We start from the raw sequence: 18,379 nt of genomic DNA on the forward strand, positions 1-18,379 counted from the left end.
ACCTTTCCCTCTCCTGATGTAAAAAAAAAAAAAAAAAAAAAACTGAAATATCTTTATAATAATAAAAAAATAATAAAAACTACTTTTCCAGTAATTAAAATTGTGATGTAAACAAAGCATCTTACGAAGGAAGGTTATCACTGAATCGAAAACTCTGGCTGCGAAAGTGCCACACAAGAAAATAGTAGCAGTAATGCATTATATCCCTACAGAATTATACACAAAGTAGCAGCTTTTTTGCTGCTACAAACTGCTAGTTATGTATCAAACTTCAAGCTGGCATCCAACTTAAATTTAGTGATACCACCTGACAAGCGAAAAAATGTTGGTTGTTCTATTTTTTGAATGAGCACGAGACATCAACATCCGGTCATGGTTTTAAGGTGCTGTGCACATTATATGTCATGTACTCGGTTGTGCTGTTTACCTGTGGCTCGTTTCGTTAAAAAAAAAAACGGGGGGGGGGGAGGAGCGATATGGTAGGCGTCTCAATCGTACAGATTCAAAAAGATAGAAATAAGGTATCCTTACCGGTAATAATTTGTCTACATTCTTGTCACAGTGAGAGTAATCATTCAAAAATTAAATAAAAAAAAGTTCCGCATTAAAACATAATCATTTGAATTGGCGGATTTTATTATATGCTCGACACAGCGAACCGTAACTGGTTTTCACGTGAATGAACTGTAACGAACTGTAGCAGTGAACTGCTTTTGTCATCGTAAGATGGCTGTTCCTATTAAGGTTATAATGACAATCATCACTATAATTTAATGCTTAGTAAATTCTTATAACATAAATAAATTCTTATAAATAGATAAAGATATTAGTCTTACAACAAAAATCAGAATCGTGAAACAATGGTATTCCCTGTGGTACTGTATGGATGTGAAAGTTGAACCCTGAGAAAGAGTGAAAGAAGGAAGATAGATGCATTTGAATTATGGGTTTGGAGACGCTTACTAAGAATACCATGAACTGCAAAGCAAACCAATAAATCAGTGATAGACAGAATAAAGCCAGATTGCTCCTCGAAGCTATGATCATCAAGCAAAATTATCATACTTCGGACATATTATGCGTGCAAATGACTGTCTGGAGAAGATGATGATGCATGCTAAAGTTGATGGAAGTAGGAGAAGAGGAAGACCAAGAATTAGATGGGTGGATGGAGTTAAAGAAGCAACTGGAATGCGCTTGGAAATTCTGAATGATATGGCCAGGGACAGATCTGAATAGAGAATGTATGCTCATAGGATCACCAGGAGTCGAAAACGACTCGATGGAACATAACAACAACAAACAAAATTCTTATAGGCTAAAAATTAGCATACCGTATAAAATGGATGGTGTTAAATTACCTTTACCATGTTTGCATTAGAAAATAGGATTTAAAGTAATACCAAAGTTTTAATCAACTGCCCATTTGGAAATCCCTTTAAATGGGACTGTTTTTCCTTCTTCAGACATATGGTTGAGAATGATAAGCAAGTTTTTGTCTTTTTTAATCTCGCCAACTAATTTAATAGAAACTCCCCTTTCTTTTTAAGAAAAATACAATTATATCAACACATTATACTTATAAACACATTTCCACAACGTGTATAAATAGTTCATTGTACAATGGCATGCAATGAAGTGTACCAAATATTCCTGTATTGGGTGCGCCAGTTCATCTATCCTATACTTCTATTATAAAAGGGATCAGTGACGTACATGTTTATTAATTTTACTTTTTAATTTTACTCTCGAAATCTTGGTTCATTGATAGCTTGGTCTCGCTTATCAGTCAAAGCTGGCTGAAGGATGGAGACTGGATGTCCATCTGTCTTCAAAAAGTTAAAAGAACTCTGCCTACTCACTTTGGCAAATAAACGTTATTTGAATTTTTATTTTATTCACTATTCAACTATTCGCTGTTCAACTCACAAGCTTCGGTTCGAATCCCTTTATGGATATGGATGTTTGTGATTATCTTTAGGTGTGTGTGTGGGGGGGGGAATGAATTTCATCATCCAGTGTAAGACCTTCGCTTATTGGAAGCCTGTAGGGTAGTCTCCGGAACAAGTTTTCCGAACTATGTAAAAAAATGAACAGAAAAAATAACAAACCTTGGTCCACCAATAGTACAAATGCTATAGATTTACAACATTTCCTTGGTGGGAGAAATATATATATATAAAATAAAAAAGGCGACTCTAGACATTCTCACTGTGAAGGAGTATCGTAGTGCATTTCAATTCGTGACATGCTTTAGTATTAAAGAGGGAATAATTTTATTGTCTCTTCCTGACATTTAGTAACACTAGATGTGGCTATAAAGTAATCAGGATTTAAATATTACTAAGCAGTGATTTATTTATTTTCATGTTACGTGATATTCTTATAGTGACACTTCTAAGAATGCCACACTTCTAACAAGCCATATATTCAAGTGAGATACGATTATCACTTTTTTTCTTTGATTATCAATTGATTCATTATTATGGCGTTGTTCCTTAAAGAAAAGTAGTCATTATTTCGAATTTTGCTGAATCTACAAGTGAGACACTTTAAATATTAAAATATACATGTGAGCATAAGGTAATGTCAAGAAGGAAGAGTTGGAAGTCATTTACTAAGTTCAATGTGATTGTTCTCGATTCAATTTCAATGAGCTATTTCAATAAACTATCTAAGTATACGATAAAGTTGCTCGCGGGTGTTCTTTGCAATCTCAACAGAATAACATGTCATCACCACTTGGATATCACAATTTGATAAGGCTCTGTCACACGATGATTGTCCTCAATGTAAAACTACATCACTCGGCATTATCTTATCCATCATTTCACCTTTGGACATCACTCTAAATGATGTGGAAACCAGTTTGATTATCAAAAGCCAATTGTGAGCAGGAGAATTGTTACCGAGGTATTTTCCAAGGTTAATGAGGGAGAAAGGGATTTGTTTAGTTTTTAACAAGCCAGTTAAGCGTTCAAGTAATCAGGGGAAGCAAACCATATATTCAAGTTAGATACGATTATCACTTGTTTTTCCCCTTTGTACTAGGAAGTTTCAGAATAAAATAAAAAAGAAACATTCAATTAGTAAACAATATCAGTTCCACCTCCTGGATTCAGAGGTTTATCAGTTTGAAACAATCTTTCTATGACTGCAGATGCTATTGCTTAGTAAAACGGACCCATTTCACTGATATATAAAATACTATTCATACACGTTATGTGAAATGTCAACAAGTAGATTTTTCCCTTCGCTTCTAATGTCTAACTGCTCTACCAACGTTAATGATAACCTGTTTTGCTAGCAAGTCGTTGATGGCAGATCAATTATTGCTGATCTTCTAATAATAATCATTATTTATACCCAGACTGTTTGATCGAGTGGATTATGTCTTCTCTCTCAAACAAACTGGTTGGAATTCCTCTGCGGCATGGATGTTTGTCATGAGGTAGAGGAATTATTCTTCCAATGAGAGACCACCGCATTACTGTTTGGAAACGTGAAATGATTTGACAAAGTTCCATGTTTTGTTTCTAAAGCAGGGCTCCAGGATTATCTAACCCTTAGCCCATTCACAGAGCTTTGTCAATTGAAGGCAAGTTAACTAATTTATGACGGTGGTGGGACTTTTTCAATCTCGGAAACTGGCGATTTGCCTTCTGCGAAACAGACATAACAGAGAAGACTTTTAACAAAATTAACAAAACCAAACTACGTTTAATGAGTAGAATGGAGCTAGGCGGACTTGTAGTGGAATTTAGCTAGAGTGACCTCCCAAGATGAGTCCTGAACTCTGTAGAGGTGTATAATATTTTACTTTATCAAGAGCTCGTTCAAAAAAAAAAATTTTTTTTTATGGGAAGAGAATGAACTAGTGAGAAAGAAGTGAAATATTATCCTTCTGTTGTATAGTAGCACATTTCTACTAGAAGTAAGTCAGTGAACTACCTCCATCGGGCTAAGGACACTTAGTGCCAGCTCTAAGGGTCCTGGCGCCCCGATGCAAATTTAAGTTGAGTGCCTTACTTTTTTAAAAATGTAGTTAAAATTCAAAGGTTAAAAACTCAAAACACATATATTTTTATGTAAAACTGTACACTTTTTCAGTTAATATATGTATTTTGAAAAATACATATATTAACATCACAGCAAAAATCTCGAAACATACAAAAATGCTTATAGACTAGAATTACAGAATTTGTAAGTAAGAACAGCTCATAGCCAGTAATAACTAGAGATGTTCAAACTAGAAAAATTGCACAATGATAAGAATAGTTTAATTTTTAATGGAAAAAGCAATGTATGAGGGGGAAAAAAAGATTTAAAAGTTTACTTTTCTTGATTTTATGGAAGCAAATTCATCCAAAATTTCACTTATTTCTAGTTTCTCGCAGATATCCCCTTTTATTGCGATCATTGACAGTCTAACCAGTCTTTTCAATGGAATGAAATACTAGATCTTATATATGTTTTAATTAGTTTCAGTTTTGAAAATGATCGCTCGCCACTTGCTACTGAAACTGGAAGTGTCAAAAATATTCGAAGAGAAATTGTTAAATTCATAAAAACACTATCTAAATCATTTCAGTGGGTTTAAGCTGTAACTATTCTGTATGATGTATATAATTTGTATTTCATTATATAATTCGCTGCCACAAATATTTTTCTTCACCACCAGTCAGTGCAACTTGTAAATCATCACAGTGTTTTCTTAAAGTGTCCTCATCCATATTAGAAATTTCCTTGAAACTGGATAAAAATTGAATTATGTTAAACGTGTCTTGTCAAGAGATTAAACTTTTCAGCCAAAGAAATAACAGTGTCCACAACTGGAAGAAAAAATGTAACTTTAAAGTTAGATTACGGATCAACTGGCGCTTCGTCCGAACATTCATAACAGAACAATCTCTTCCACGTCTGCTTAATATACTGCTTGTGAACTCAGGAGAAATTTCTAAATCTAATGCTAACTCTTTTGCCGATTCAAGTACAACATTAAAATTTTCATCCGATCTAAATTCTTCAGTAATTAGTGATAGACATGGGCCAGCTATCTCTGATTGGTTACCGGACTCCAAAAAGCTAGACAGAGTTTAAAGGCCTCGCCTGCTCCCTATAAGGAAATAAAAGGCGTTAGCTTATTATTATTATTATTATAAATTCTTCAGTAAAGTCGATTACATTATTTAGCGTGTTTATAGATTCACTTAAATTTGTGTTTTGATTTTCTTTCATTACGTGACATGTCCAAGGAGTCCAAAGACTCATTGAGGGAGGGAACCCACTCCACAATTGTCCGTTTCCACTACTCAATCCACTACAGCGAACCGCAACTACTATCATCATCTACACCAACGCTATCTACTGGCCACCACCACTAGTATTTTCAGACAACCACAAACGGGATTCTATCCCACAGCCTTTTGGCTGGAGAGCGGATACGCTAACCACTCAGCCAACCAGGTTCTTTTACTCACTACATTCATCCTACACAAAATTCATAACAGATTATAAGTGAACATAAAAATCCAAAATCTTCAATTTTCAGAGCTAACGTTTATGCGTCATATTTTGTACTATTGTCGTCAATTTGAATATTATAAATTTCCACAAAAGAACCTAAAATTTCTCCACTCTCCAATATTATATCTAAGCGAACGAATAGCATCAATCCTCGCTTCCCATCTAGTATCAGGTAAAGTTTTAAGTGCAGTTTTAGTACTTTTTCAATATATCCCATCGTTTAGTCAAAGCACTAAAGACATTATAAATTTCTTGTATAGTAGTTAAAAAAAAAAAAAAAAGACACTGTTTCAGTATTAACTTGAGCAGCATCAACGAACATCCAATGTAATGTGTGCTGCTCACTGGACAAAGAGTGCTCAAGGGTTAATATTCGATATATCTCTGAACGCTGCTGTTTTCCCCGCATGTTCGCCCTGTTATCGTATCCATGTCCCGCAAATTTTTAATATCTAAATTTAAATTTTATCAATTTATTTAAGAGGTTACGTGGATAAACAGACTTTTTGAGAAATTTAGTTAGCTGCCCTTTCTATTTCTCTTTTTCAAATTCTTCTGCCGCTTTTCTTTTTTTTTATTTGCAGCTACGGATAATTTTTTTCGTCTCCATTATGCCCAAATTTATTCTGAAGTAAAACTTCTATTGAACAAAAAATTCGGTAAGACATAAAAAATAAATGCAAATTTTAAAAAAAATGAAAATAAATACTTAAAGAAATGCATAAAATTTTCGTTAATTTGTAAAGGTTAGATTAAATTTTGAATCTACTTACATCAGTGTGAATTAACTACAATTCCTTGTATGTTTATAGTTCGAGGGCTTATTTACAAACAACGCGTGAGATCTGTTCCATAAAAAAATGCTCAAATGGCACTTAGTAATAAATATTAAACTGGATACACGTGCGCGCCTCACGTGTTTTTTTTATTATTATTTTTTTTTTTTATTACCTTGAGTTTATCATTTCCTCAGTTCAAGAAATTGGCACCTACGGTTTATCTTTATCCCAGAATTCTTCTGAAAATATGAATAAGACATTTTTGACTAATTCTGTAATGATTTGCTGCTTCGTTTTCTCTTCTAAAAGTATGCCTGGTCTACTTGGAATCTGTTGTTCATATAATAAATAAAAAAAATAAATAAATAAAATCACAAAAAACAAAAGGCTGAAGGTGTAACAACAATACTCGGACTGATGCCACCTAACGACAGGTGGTCAGAATATTGTGAATTCTATCTATCGTTTAATTACTGAAATAATAATAATAATAATTATTATTATTATTATTATTATTATTATTATTATTATTATTATTATTATTATTATTATTATTATTATTATTATTTAAAATGATAATAATAATGATATTTTAACGATTTTATTCGGATATTTAAACGACTATACCATATATCGTGAAGAATCTGTACATTACGAGGGGGGTTGCCATTTTCTCTCATTAAATGTACTCTTTATTATTATATTATTTTTATTGTTTCGTTATGCTTTAAATGTGCCCATTATATTAATTTTAAGCATCCTAACAAAACAAAAATAATAAGTCTTTTTTGAAGCACTGCAGAATTTCGTATCGAAAATGTTGCTGGTAAATTTATTATCGTTATGCTGTTTTACTTAAAAGTAATTAATTAAAATTTTTAAGTGTATATATTTTTAAAAATATTCGAAATTCCTAATACCATCATTCTTGAATAAAGCCATCAAAGACCCCTAAGGAAAAAAAACAACAAAAAAAAAATGCAGCTGAGATAGTCGGGACATCAACTTAGACATTTACCTTTACACAGATTCAGTGCTTTTGTTCCCAACAGACCAACTAAACGGACACAGATGAAAAAGAAAGCCCAAAAAACACTTTTGGCTTAAACTTCTTTTTGAAGATGAGACTCACGAGCATCTGACATTTACCATTTGACACATAACAGAGCAACTTGGCTTGCTAGACACATTTCAGGCTTCACACCGCAAATTATTTCATTGTTAACAGAATTCGATTCAATTAATACATGCAAATTTGACTTGTTAGCAGTTATATTTTTACACCATGCATAATGAAATTATTTGAGCATTAACTTATTTTATTCAGTATCCAAAGTAGATGTATAACTTTACATTCCATAGTGCCCTATAAAACGATATATATATATATATATATATATATATATATATATATTTTTTTTTTTTTTTTTTTAATTTAAAAGCAAAGAAAAATTCTACTTTGTTTAGATTGGTCAAGACGTACGAGGTACTGTCATATGTGAAGTAGAAAAAATAATCGAAGCTGCTCTAGAAACCGGATATAGGCATTTTGATACTGCTTATGTCTACCATAATGAAATTGATATCGGTAAAGCTCTAAAAAAGTTCGTGGACATTGGCAAAGTGAAAAGAGAGGATCTGTTTATTACCACAAAAGTAAGTAGTTAAATGAACAACATCTTAATATCTTTCTAGTTTTTTTTTTTTTTTTTCATGTGAAATCGATAAACCTTAAGAAATTACTTAAGCATCAGAAGCGGTAAAAAATTACAATTTCTTTTGGAATTAGGTTGCTTCGAAATCTAAAAGAAGCAGGTTTGAATCTTACAGGAGTGGCTCGTGCATAGGCACTGCGGAACTGCAGCACCCCCAGCTTTTCTCGATATATAAATATATTTATTTATTTATTTATATTTGCTTGTAATATTTAATTTTATCATCAACAATCCTATACAATTCTCTTATTTTGTATAAAAAATAATAAAAATCCATCTTCTAGCACTTAGGAGGGCGAAGGGCGCTAACAGCACTGTTTTTACCACAGTGTCATATTGCTACGCGCGCAAGGATAAGCACGTCATAGTGAGATGCGAGCTATTAGCGTAATGCGGCTGTCCATCGCACGCATAACGATACTGATTTGATGGGTGAAGCATAAATGCTTTTCATATTCCCCTTTGTCTGAAAAGGAAGTTCTTTGAATGGAGAATTATTGAGCTTTAAGCTCGTCCTGGAAGGACAGTGAGATTAGTTGTGTTCAGCTGAACATAGAATTGACTTGGATCTTTTGTATTTGCAGAATTCTGTTCCATTGTAGTCTGAAGCTTGCTTGATCAGCGGGTTCGGATGATTGTTTCTCTTGGTGAAGAACTTTTCTTCTAGGTAATAGAGGAGGGATGTGATGTAGAGAATGTTGACTTCTCTGTGAATCTGGGAGTTTCTGATAAACCATGGGGCATCCAAACTCATTCTCAGGTATTTATTCTGTATTCTCTGAGGCTTTTGAATATTTGTATTCTAGGTGTGGCTCCATGCAGGAGATGCGTAAGTGATGACTGGGCGTATTACCATCCTGTATATGAGTAGTTTGTTCCGGGTATCCAGTTTGCTTCTTCTGTTGATCATGGGATAGAGTTGTGCGATTACTTTGTATGTCTTCGAGCTTATGTAATTTATATGACTGGTGAATTGTAGTTTTTTGTCGAGCATCACGCTGAGATATTTGACTTCGCTCTGCCAAGGAATCTTGGTCTGAAACTTCTTTCTAGTGAACAGTATGGCTGAACTCTTCTGTGGGTTTGCTTGGATCCTCCAGTCCATCAACCATTTCTCTAATGTATGAATACTGCTTTGGAGTATTCTAATAGCTAGTTCGGGGCTGAGAGATCTTGCTAATAATGCAGTATCATCTGCATATAACGCAGTAATTGTTGAACTTGGATTTTGAGGGATATCAGCTATGTAGAAGCAGGGGGGGGGGCAGGAGCGAGCCCTGCGGCACACCTGCCAGAATCTCCTGCTTCTGGTTGACACAGTTTTATTTATTTTGACTTGCATGAATCTGTCTTTGAGGTATGCGTGAATTATTTTTTACTGAATTAGTTGGTATATTGAATGTGATAAGCCTGTAGAAAAGACCCTGATGCCACACCTTATCAAAAGCCTTCTCAGCATCTATAAAGACTGCAACTCTGTGGAGGTTCCAGTTGAAGCCTTTGGTGATGAATTCGACCAGTCTGTGTATCTGTTGTACGGTGCTATGGTTTTTTTTTAATTTGAACTGCTCATTAGGAATTATACCTAACTAATTTATCCGTTGCTGATTGAAGCCTTGTAAGGATGACTTTTCCGCAACCTTTCCAAGGCTGGACAGAAGACTGATAGGTCTGTAGCTTTCGGGGAGCTGAGAGTTCTTTCCAATCTTTTTGATTGACGTAATATCCGCCGTCTTCCATGTTAAGGGAAAATACTTGAGTCTGAGGATGTCATTGATTATATTGACTAGATGCAGAATGGCTTTTCTGTGGAGTAGTTTGATTATTTTGTTTGTGATTCCATCTGGATCTGGAGCCTTATTGGTGTTCAAATAGGTTATGATATTTATAACTTCTGCTGGAGAAGTGGGTGTGATAGGTTCTGGGTCATCCTTTTGTTGTGTTATGGCATGCTTGACTCGGCGGTGAATCTTGTGGATACATTGAGTTTCCAAGCTGTCTACCAGAGCCTCTGCCTTTTCCTTGTCAGTATGGGCTATTCCCTTCTTGGTCTGTGGGGATATAGGTTGCCTTTTAGTGCGGAGGGTTCTCAATAATTTCCAGATGGAGTTGTCCTCTGGGTTTAACTTCCTCAGCTTGGATTTCCAATTTTGGTTTCGATGTTTTTGGAGCGCTTCACGGACTTCTCTATATTTAGATTATTCAGAGTTGTTTTATCTTGTGGGGCTCTTTCTGGCTTTGTTTTTCAATCTGATTAGATCTATGATTTCCTCGGGGATCAGACCACTAGGGTGAAAGACTGTAGTTTGGGTGACTGACTTTATTGCTTTTTTAATTTGACTGGTTAGGTTGTTTACAGCAAAGTGTATCTCCTCTTTATTGTGAATAACAGGGACTGGACCAATGTGGTCTGGGAGAATTCTGGAGAGCTTGTCCCAAGATATGAAAGAGTGTGGAGGAGAGAATTGCTCTTGTATACCGAGTTTATGCAGAATGTGGTTGTGGCCAGAAGAAAGTTCACTTAATGTTTCCAACTGATACTGGTATCTGATGTTTTTGAGGATGACTATGTCAAGTACATCTGAGCTTCCAGCTGAGCTGTGATGGGTTGGCTCTGTGGGTCCGGCTAAAACATAGAATTTTGTATCGAGTAATGGTTTAGATTATGACCTTTGTCATTGATTGTGGAGCTGTACCAGGCTGAATGCTTGGCATTAAAGTCATCAGCCATGATGACAGAGTCTGTGAAGCCGAGAATGGAGTCCAAGTCAGATACCAATAATGGAATACTGGGTGGATTGTATACAGCATAGATTTTGATACTGCCAGCATTGTTAGTGTGAACTTCAACGCCTGTTATCTCTAGGTTCTTGGTTTGTGTATTGGTCAGGACATTGTGACTTAGTAGTTTTTAATGTATATGGCTGTACTCCTCCACTGCTGGTGAATCTGTCTGTTTTGTACATTATGTAGTTCAGTAATTTGTGGTTATTAGCTGGCCTGAGATGTGTTTCATTAACTAATATTATATCAGGATTGTGTCTGTGAATGAATTCTTGCAATTCCAGAATTTTGTTACTCAGTCCATTTGCGTTCCATGCAGTGATCATGAGAGAGTCGGGCTGGAATTTTCTTTTATTCATTATTGAGGGTTGTCAAAATTGAGTGGGTACCTTGTAGGAATCTTTCCATTGTTGTTTATATGCAGTTATCGCCAGTAGTAGTGTTCGTAGTGCTTATCGTGTTTACTCCGTCTCTTTAAATATTTGAACATTACAATTAAAGGATTTAATTGTAATGTCCAAAAATTGTAAATCCATTCCTTTAAAATTAGTATAATTTTGAATTATACTAAACTATAATTTTATTGATAATAAACAATATTTTTTATAAAACAAAACAAGAAGAATATATTTTATTTTTAAGTAATTTTGAATTATACCAAACTATATAATTTTATCGATACTAAACCATATTTTTTCATGTTTAATTTTTTTTAAATTTTTACCATAATTTTGATATTTTATCCAAACACGTATACACTGTACTTGCAGTGTGTATGTATATATTTAGAAAGTTGCAGCACCCCCACGATTTCAAGCCACAAGCTGTCACTGGCATCTTATTATCAGAATGGAAGTATTTTTCATTATATCTTTTGTTTCGAATGTTTTGTATTTTCTCCTTCCTTATTATAGTTCATTACGTTTCAGTTACCCAATAATGGCCACCGGAGAGATAAAGTTGTTTATTTTCTACAGAAGTCCCTGGATCGACTGCAATTAAATTACGTGGATCTTTATCTTGTTCACACTCCCTTTAGTCTCAAGGTAAGCGTTTAATTAAAAATAATTATAATAATAAAGCAACAGTTACCATCTATTGACAACATGCATTCGACACTGTTAAATTTAATATTTGATGGAAAGTGTGTGCATATGACATGATCCTTCTTAATATTAATATCTAAAACTTCATATTAGAAATATGCTTTTGATAATCTTAGAGAATGTAAGTCTCAAATTATTATACGGAGCTTTAATTACCACCTGAGTCAAAACATTATGACTACCCAATTAGTAGTGTACTGAGCCTCCATTGGCCGGGATAACCGTTTGCACTCGTCTTGGCATTGATTCCATTAGAAGACCACAGAAGGTGTTCTGGACTAATTAGACGGAGTAAGGTCATGGAAGTCAGCGACCGAAGCAGGTAATGACGTCGACCAGCGAATGCTATCACAGCGTTCTTCATGATCTCAAAAATGTTTTATAAGATTTAAATCTGGAGAATTAGGCAGCCAGGAGAGTACACAAGGAATGTTTGAGTACGCTTTTCCGACCATGCTTGTACAATGCGAGCCTTGCGACATGGGGCGTTGTCTTGATGGATGAATTCATATCCATCCAGCCACATTATTACCATGTAGAACAATACTTGGTCCAAGACCACCCTCGGATAAGAATTCACTAGGAATTAGAGGACACTATGATGACAATGATAGCAACCATTATACCAGAATATTGCCAACACCGCCTGTTTTCGGCCAATCTTGCAGCACTGCTAGATTCAAATTCTACATTCTCTATATGTAGTACTTCATTTAATTATTTATTTTACTAATTAAATGAAATGAGTAGAATATGAGTAATATGCCAACTTAAAACAGTACTTTAAACTAATTAGATACATTAAAGGAATGATTATTTAGATTTGATTTTAATCGCTCTTTTGACAAGTACCAAGTTATATGATATCGACCAACAACTGATACGTTACATGAAAGCATGCAAGATGTCATTGGGTGCATAGTGAGATTCGTTTCCAAGAAGTGACTCCTTGGGATTTACTACAGTCATAGGCAATGGTATTCTTAGTGTGTATTTATACAACAGACCAAACAGTTCGTGAATTTCAAATTTGTCTACTGTTCTAAAATGTAAACCAAATTCAGACACCAGCTTTATTTGACATCCATTTGATAACAAATGTTTATTGTTTATCAATAATTTATTCATGCCATAGGCAAGTTCTTATGTTGCCCATATTTGGTGTAAGCAACATACATCATTGAATTTTTTTTTCTTTTTTTTTTAGTTCAAAAAGTATATTTTAGGCTACGTGTTCTGTCGCTTCTCAAATAATTTCGGTTTCCAAGTTCAATTTGACCATTGACTTACAAAGGGCAGTTCTTAAGGAAAATAAGTACATTTGACCTTGTTACATAATAAGCATCGAATGTGTGAAGTTTTCAAATTTTCGATTCCCACCAATTATTAAGATAATTTTGTCGATTCTGTTCGGGGAAAAATGAACATCAAATAAATGTATTATATTTTTATAAATCAGTAAAAACTGAATATTCTGAAATGGAGCATTCTGATGCATTAACAACGATGCTGGATGTATTCCCCTGTAGAACACAGAGAATTCCAGTAATTAATCCGTATAATGGAATTAAGAGACTAAATCCCACCAAGATCTGTAGTTTCAAGAAGCACTGTTAAAGCCGTGTATTGGTTAAAAGTTTTTAAAAAGTATTTTTTTTTATCAAAATTATTATATTTAACAACAGGTGGGTTAGTATATTATTATTATTATTATTATTACGTGACAGCTCCAGGGAATAGAAAATACTCATCAAGGGAGGGTACCTACTCTCTGTCTCCACCACTCAATCCACAAACTATACAACGAACCGCAACTACCATCATCATCTACACCAACTTCATCTACTGCCCACCACCGCCGCTAGTATTTTCACAGACAATCACAAACATCCATGCCCATGACGGGATTCGAACCAGCCTTCTGGCTGGAGAGTGGATATGCTAACCACTCGGCCTACCAGGCAGGCAAAAAGAAAAAGAAAAAAAATGAAGACTCTAAGAAGGATTAGTGAAAATGAGCTTCCTATTAATGAAGGATAGAGAATTGTTGCCCAGTTGTTTTCCGATGTTAGTTTGTGCTAAACAATAATTAGAAAGTTATTTTAGTTAAAGGATTTATTTATTTTATGAAATTGCAACTCTTGAAATAATCAAGCATTAGTTTTGGTTTTATCATTAATAATAATAATAATAATGTTTCTTACTAATCATTGAGAAATACCGTATCATCCAGTTTTATAACACAACCTTTGTCCAGCACTGCTTTAAAAATATGTAATTCACTTTAAAAAACTAATTTGCTTTTCATTTGTATTTTAAGGGAAAAGACGATGACGACTGTTTTGCTGTGGAAAATGGAACGATAGCAGTAGATTATGGTACTGATCTCTTGCAAACTTGGAAGGTTTGTAAATATTAAATCTTGCTGTTGATTTACCTCATTGTACGTTGAATATACTAATAAATGCATGTATTAAAACCAAATACAATAAATAAACAATATTTATTTATTATGAGCAAAAGTACTTGAAAGATAATCTTAAAATTCTTTCTAAATTTACCAATAATACTTAAATAATTCATCAAAGAAAAATACACTTAAATCTTAAGATGTTAAAAACAAATAAATACGAGTATAACAAACTTCTTGAAGGTATCAGGAGCTGCGCAATTTTAATATAATTTCTTATATTAATTATTTTATTATTTAAATTAACTCTGCTGACAATTTCGTTCTGTATATTCTTTGTTAAGGGTATGGAAGACTGCGTTATAGCAAAAAAGACTAAAGCTATAGGATTATGCAATGTTAACAGCGAGCAGATACAGAAAATCTGTGACAACGGGAAGGTCAAGCCAGCCAATATACAGGTGAGTGTTGATTATCATTATCATTATTATTACGGGCGACTCCAGGGAGTCCTTAGACTCATCAAGGGAGGCCCCAGTCACAGTTATTATACCTTGCCTTGAACTCACTCACAGTCATAGCACCCACAACAGACTCTGGCAGCTTATTCCACACATCATTCTAACAGTAAAGAACCCAGCTCTAACACCTCTGCTGACCACACTCTTGCCCAGCTTCCATAGATGTCCCGTAGTTCTCCCACCACCACCAGTCCTGATCTCAAAAATATCCTCTGAATTAATCCTATAGAAACTCTTTAGCAATTTGAATGTCTCAATCATGCTCCCCTTTTCTGCCTATCAACTAATTTCTGCAACCCACAAATCTTTAACCTGTTCTCAGAAGGTTCATTCCATAGACCTGCTATCATTTTGGTCACTCGCCTCTGGATCCTCTCCACCTCCTCCCCATCAAGAAGAAACCTAGGTGACAAAATCTGGGCACAGTAGTCGAGAAGAGGTCTTATCAAGGCTCAGTACAGAGGTACAATAACTTGCTTGTCTCTGCTCGTCAAAGTATTTTTCAACAACCAAGTGAGTTAATGAACTGATTTAGCCACTTTTGCAATGTGCCCCCTAAACTTCATCTCCCTATCCACCTACACTCCCAAGTCCCTGGTCTCATCAATCTCATGGAGTACAGTTCCACCAATGTGGTATACTGCTGCTAACCTTTTCACCCCAAAATGCATAACCTTACATTTTGTCACATTAAATTGACATCCATTCTCCTTATCCCAGGACTCCAATCTATCCAAGTCGTCCTGCAAGATTTTGGCATATTCTGCATTCACTATTGCCCTACCCAACTTTGCATTATCAGCGAACAAACGAACTGTTCCTCTTAGATCCTTCCCTATATCGTTAATGAACAAATTAAACAGCAGTGGTCCAAGAACAGAACCCTGCGGCACACCACTAGTCACAGGCCGTCTTTTGGACTCTATTCCTGAATAAACTACTCTCTGATATCTCTCCATCAACCACCCACTTATCCATTTCACCAACCCTATATCCATTCCCATATGTTGCAGTTTACGGATTATTATTATTATTGTTATTGTTGTTATTATTATTATTATTATTATTATTATTATTATTATTATTATTATTATTATTATTATTATTATTATTATTATTATTATTCCTGACACCTCCAAGGAGTCCGAAGACTCATCGCCGGAGGATACCTACAACTGTCTCAACCACTACATCGAACTTCTATATTATGCTACTGTTGTTCTTTTGAATTACTGCCTAAGTAACTAATGCTACGAGGCAATGTGTTATGTGTAACTGCGTGTGTTCTGGCCGGCTTCTAATGAAACAAATGTCATAAACAGCTGATATGTTCATAAACAGGTCATAAACAACACTAATGAAGGTTGCCGCTTTCGACAACAAAAAGATACAACAGGTGGCGTCACTAGTTTCTTCTATTTTCCAAAAATTCTGTTTCTTTTTGGACAGAGGTGTATATTTCATGATTAGACATGAAATATAAAACGTCCTATAACTTAAAACGTGGCATATCTCAAAAATTGAGATATGCCACGTACACTATTGTAATTCAGTTACCAACGTTTCTATGACATATGGGAAATAAACAATTCAATTTTGCTTCATGAGATAGATGACAAATCTTTGCAGTCTTGTAAAATATATTCATATTATTTGTTAGTAATTATTTTACTTTTTTTTTATTTCAAAGGTTGAATGTCACGCCTACTTGTCACAGGAAAAACTGTTCAATTTTTGTAAGGAAAAAGGTATCACTTTTACTGCTTATGCTCCACTAGGATCGCCTGCACTTCCTGATATCGCTAAATTTCAATACGGTCTGTAAGTGTGTTAACTAAATATTTCTACTGTATTGTTTGTTAAGTAAATACAGTCGTTATTCTTATACGTATTAGAGCTATACACCCTAGAGTGATCTTACTTTCAAGTAATATAGAAGTTAATATTTCTACTTACATTCAGTTTTCTATATAGCAGATATTTTCTATTTACATTTTATGAACTGTGTATTATATCATAATACACAGTTCATAAAAAAAATGTTGGGAAGTAACAAACACGATATCCATCTGCATTTAATGTATTTATTTTATTTTTTATATTTTGTGGAATTATAATACAAATTAAATTTTTGAAATACTCGTAAATGTTACTAGTGAAAAACTTAACTTGAGTGAATTATATTAATAAAGCAAAAAAAGTTGAAAATCCAATAAAGATAAATTAATTAATTAATTAAATATAAATCTAATAAATAATAAATATACACAACTGATAATATTTTCATCCCAAAATTCATAACCATAAATTTGTCTACATTAAACTGATATCCATTCTAAATCCTTTTCCAATTATCTGCGATCCAGAAACGATGTGAAAGACATCAGTCCAAACGTCGTTTGGTGTTGAGGGGGGGGATGATGTATGGCTTGTTCACAGCATCGCTGCCGTGGTGACCTAAAGCATGCAACTCTCTGCGGACAGTTCTAGTGCTGAGAGATGTCACTGCAGCATTTTCCAGATTAACTGCGAGGTCTACCGCTGATGTTCACTCACTCCAAAGCCATTCAAATGCAATCTGTGACTTCTGTATAATTCCATTCTTCCCTCAAATACATGCCATACAGCCACAAATTGCACTCCTTTCTCCTCACATAGCTTTGCCAGCATACCATTCACGCTCTCCGTTTTAACTCATCATTTTCATACCTCGGCAACACACTGATTTTTATCTTTCACTCTCCTCATTAACCTCCTGATATCTGCCCTTACATTCTCTTATGTCCATTTAAATCAATTGTTTCCAGAACCATCACTAATTCTCTTGTTCATTTCTTCCTCATGTCACAAGCAGTTATTTCGAAAGGGTTCTTGGAATCAAAGTTTGCCATAGCCTGTTCAATCTGCTTACAGAGTTCTTCAATGATTTTCTTTTATAGCACTTGCACTTTTTCTTTACTTGCCTATTTTTATCCTTGTACATTTTATTAATCTCATTTTTCCTCTTTGTTTTGATTTTGGGGTAATTTTCTTCTAATTTCTCTTCTTTCTTTACTCAAAAGCATTAGTTCTGAACTCACTCCTGTTTTCCTATCAGCCGTTTCATTGTATAATTGCCTTCGTAGCGCAATTGGAAGAACATCAGAACATTGCCCTTTTTGATTGGAGAAAGTCCGATCGCATATGGAGCTGGCAGGGTTTTTTCCTTCAGGAAACGGGTTTTTCATCCTGCACACAGACAAATCGGCCATAAGAACACACAATTCACAGACAAAAAAAAAAAAGATATTCGTACTGGCGATAATGGGCAGTAGATGGCGTTGATGGTGATGGTGGTAGTAGTGTCGTTGTATATTTGGAGGATTAACTAGTAAAGGAGAAAATGGGATGAGTGCAGCTGAGTAGAGTGGAGTGTCCTCCAGCAATGAGTTCTTGGACTCCTTAGAGGCGTCACATGGTAATCACAATAGTTTTATATATTGCAATTTTTCTTCTATACCTCTATTTTTCCTTCACTTTTTGTTATTGTTTCATATTT

At 34.6% G+C, this 18,379-nt stretch overlaps 1 protein-coding gene across 2 annotated transcripts in view; it reads left to right on the forward strand.

The window, feature by feature from the left end:
- Window positions 1-18,379, forward strand: part of LOC150097667 (1,5-anhydro-D-fructose reductase-like) — a 74,981-nt gene that overhangs the window by 19,159 nt on the left and 37,443 nt on the right. Inside the window, exons 2-6 of one of the 2 annotated variants that reach the window (XM_090407319.1) lie at window positions 7,773-7,961; window positions 11,734-11,850; window positions 14,231-14,314; window positions 14,665-14,781; window positions 16,532-16,662. In XM_090407319.1, the coding sequence (XP_090263445.1) occupies window positions 7,773-7,961; window positions 11,734-11,850; window positions 14,231-14,314; window positions 14,665-14,781; window positions 16,532-16,662 (638 nt within the window). The remainder of the gene's footprint in view (window positions 1-7,772; window positions 7,962-11,733; window positions 11,851-14,230; window positions 14,315-14,664; window positions 14,782-16,531; window positions 16,663-18,379) is intronic. The other variant, XM_090407320.1, reaches the window with a different exon arrangement.

The sequence above is a fragment of the Typopeltis vanoorti genome, chromosome 17 (genome assembly GCF_054136105.1).
Source record: "Typopeltis vanoorti isolate ZY-2024b chromosome 17, IOZ_Tvanoo_1.0, whole genome shotgun sequence".
Taxonomy (NCBI): Eukaryota; Metazoa; Arthropoda; class Arachnida; order Uropygi; family Thelyphonidae; genus Typopeltis; species Typopeltis vanoorti.